The sequence below is a fragment of the Nicotiana attenuata genome, unplaced genomic scaffold, assembly GCF_001879085.1.
Source record: "Nicotiana attenuata strain UT unplaced genomic scaffold, NIATTr2, whole genome shotgun sequence".
NCBI classification, from domain to species: Eukaryota; Viridiplantae; Streptophyta; class Magnoliopsida; order Solanales; family Solanaceae; genus Nicotiana; species Nicotiana attenuata.
The window spans coordinates 6511-9959 of record NW_017678738.1 but is presented as its reverse complement, the minus strand read 5'-3'; the positions used below and the strand labels follow the sequence as shown (position 1 = coordinate 9959).

Here is a 3449-nt window from a genome sequence, read left to right as displayed (position 1 = left end):
TCTACATATAAAAACACAATTAGGAAACCTAAAAAAAATCAGATCCATCAAATCCTAAATACCTTACCCCTAGAAATGGCTCCATCGGCTGCCTTCCAAAAAGTCGAAAGCAGAAAAAATGCTCCCCAAAAAGAATCAGAAAAAACAGTGCAACGATGGAACCCATTTCTTCTTCTTTGGATTTTTCTCAAAAAAAAGACAAAGAGAAAGAACTATTTCTTTAATTCATACCAAGTATATTTGTTATCACTATCATGCTAATATTCATGCTTGTTTTAGATTATAAATTATTGTTAATATTATTATTATATTTCATATTTATTATTGAACGGAAATAGTAGTATAAATACGAAAAAGTTTAATTAGTCATTTGATCATCTGCAACTTGCAATTGCAATTGACGTCGATGTCTCCTTTGTAAGGCCAAGTGGCAAAAGCACTGTTTGACAGCAGCTATGTTTCACTATAAGGAGCATTCTCTTAACAAAGGGGACACTTTATTGGATTAAAATATGCTTATAATTCAGCCCCCTACTCTTAAATTATATAGTATCAAAATACTAAAAACAAAAAGCACAATTGAAATGATGGAATTGATACGAATTTGACAGTTTTAAGAACGAAACTAATCTTTATTCAGATTTTATTATTATCGAAAAGAAAAGACACTCTTTAATCATTAATTGTACCTTTAAAATACGCTATGGTATAGAATTGGTAATTTGGTATACTAAATGTATATATCAAACCTTAAACATTGAGGGTAATAAGGTTTTCTATATGGTATATGAATGGTATAATAATTGTAGGAAAACTGTGAACATGGAGGGTAAATATGAAACTATGCACATTTTTTATAATAAGGTTTCATATATGGTATAGGAAGGAAAAAGTCTCTAAATTTTATATATAAATTGCTCTTTCTGTTTTAGGGCCCATTTGGCCATAAAAAAGATTTATTTTTTTCAAAAAAATATTTATTTTTTTCAAAAAAATATTTATTTTTTTTCCGAAATCAGTGTTTGGCTATGAAATTTTCGATTTCGCACTTGAAGAAAAATTTTGGAATTTTTCGAAAATTTAAAAAACTCTAAAAAGATATTTTTCAAAATTTTCACTTCAGATCACTCATAAAATTCAAAAACAGCCCAATATTATATTCATGTCCAAACACAACTCTATTTTTCACATATCATTTTCACTTGAATTTTCTTTCCCACTTTTTTTCAGAAATTTTACATTTCTTATGTCCAAACGGCCACTTAATTTCTGTTTTTAAATTGAGAGATAGGGGAGAATGAGAGTCCTGGAGCAACAATTAAATTGTCTCAAGGGTTCCAGTCGTGGAATCAGCCACTGACGCTTAAATTAGGTTAAGTTGCCTACATTACACCCCTTCCTGCGTGAACTCGGAATGCTTTGTACACCAAATTGCCCCTTTTTTTTTTAAATTGAAAAATAGGAGCTTGTGGCAATTCGTCCGTTTATCATACTGAGAGATTCTGCATTCTTCTTTGTGCAGAAACTTCCTATTGCATCACACAAATAAGAGAGAAACAGAGACATATGGCTTATGCTGCTATTACATCTCTTATTACAACCTTAGAAACTGCAGAGACAAACACTAGCTCGCCATTTACTCTTTTTTACCTGCAAGAAAAGTTCATGGAAAAGTTAAAATCCTTTAGAGCTATTCTGGAGAAACCGTGCAATATAACAGGCGATTTAGAGGTATTGACAATGATGGAGGCTGAAATTATAGAGCTACTGAACACCACAGAAGATATGGTTATTTTGAAAACAAGAAGAGCTACTACGGCAAAAACCAAGATTAAACGAATAGTAGCATTTTGGAAACTTTATTACCTCTTGAAACTAGCACGAAGTCGCATTGACTCCAAGATGAACAGATGGTTGGCAATGCAGAACAGGTACACCAACAGCAAAGATCTGAGAGCACAAAATTTGACTGTCGCCAATACATCTCAACATGACTTTGAGTCCGAGAATGTGATGGTCGGCCATGAAAATGCATTCGAGATCATGCAGGATCAACTTGCTAGAGGAGCAACTGAGCTACAAGTTATCTCAATTGTGGGGATGGGGGGCATCGGCAAGTCAACTTTGGCCATCAAATTATACAATGATCCATTCATTATGTCTCATTTTGACATTCGTGCAAAAGTTATTGTTTCGCAAGAGTATTGCAAGAGAAATGTACTCTTACGCCTTCTTTCTTCTATAAGTGGAAGTGGAAGTGGAAGTATTGATGAGGAGCAAGATGATGGGCAACTAGCAGATCGATTGCAAAAGCATCTGAAAGGCAAGAGGTACTTGATAGTCATTGACGACATATGGGCTAAAGAAGCTTGGGATGATATAAAACAATGCTTTCCGGACTGTAACTATGGAAGCCGAATACTCCTGACTACTCGAAATATGAAAGTGGCTGAATATGCTAGCTCAGGTAAGCCTCCTTATCAAATGCGTCTCTTGAATTTTAATGAAAGTTGGAATTTACTGCACAAAAAACTTGTGAGATTATGGGCAGCAGAGGGCTTTTTGAAGGTAGAATGGAAGGAATGGGAAACAAAAATAGAAGAAGTGGCAGAACAATATATAAAAGATCTTGTAGATAGAGGTTTAATTTTCATCCACTATTTGAGTTTTGATAGAAAAATCAAAGCTTGTGGAATGCATGATTTGATCCGTGAACTCTGCTTGAGAGAAGCTCATAAAATAAATTTTGTGAATGTTACCGTTGAAGATCAAAAGCCATGTGAACACTCTAGGAGGTTTTTCACAAAGCGTCGGATATGTATCCAATCAGAAGAATCCTCTTTTGTTTCCAATCGGTTGTCCAAGGTTCGTCAAAATAAGGCCCGTTCTATTCTCCTTTTTATTCGAAATCCCTCAAGCTCAAGAATAGGCCTCCATAATCTTTATAACTTATATCTGCTCGAGGAATTGAAATTTGACGGGATGCCTCATTCGACACTTCCTCCTCCTGAAGCTTTTCCGAAGAACCTTAAGAAGTTATCTTTTAGCAAAACTCGTGTAAATTTTGAGGATTCTTAGTAAGTTGCCCAAACTCGAGGCCCTCAAACTAAAATTTGGTTCCTCCAATATTGGTATGGAATGGGAAGTAACCGAGGAAGGGTTTCCGCAGTTGAAGTTCTTGCTATTGAGTCGCTTGGGCATTAGATACTGGAGAGCCAGTAGTGATCACTTTCCACGCCTTGAACGACTATATCTTGTTGAATGTGCGAATATGATTTCGATCCCTGTAGATTTTGCAGAAATAACCACACTTCAGCTAATTGATATACGCATGTGTAGGGAGTCAGTTGTGAATTCTGCTAAGAAGATTCAACGAGAAATTGAAGACAACTATGGAGGTTCTATTGAGGTCTGTTTTCATTACGTCCTTTAGGTCGTATTTTTGGTTG

At 35.1% G+C, this 3449-nt stretch overlaps 1 protein-coding gene across 1 annotated transcript; it reads left to right on the top strand.

The window, feature by feature from the left end:
* Positions 1–1546: 1546 nt before the first annotated feature.
* On the top strand, positions 1547–3219 carry LOC109221665 (putative disease resistance protein At1g50180). Its single transcript, XM_019386134.1, has one exon. The coding sequence runs from the start codon at positions 1567–1569 to the stop codon at positions 3076–3078; it is 1512 nt and encodes a 503-aa protein (XP_019241679.1). The 5' UTR covers positions 1547–1566; the 3' UTR covers positions 3079–3219.
* The last annotated feature ends 230 nt before the right edge of the window (positions 3220–3449 follow it).

Coding starts and splice junctions, on each gene's coding strand:
- LOC109221665 (XM_019386134.1), top strand. CDS start 1,567: ATGGCTTATGCTGCTATTACATCTCTTATTACAACCTTAGAAACTGCA.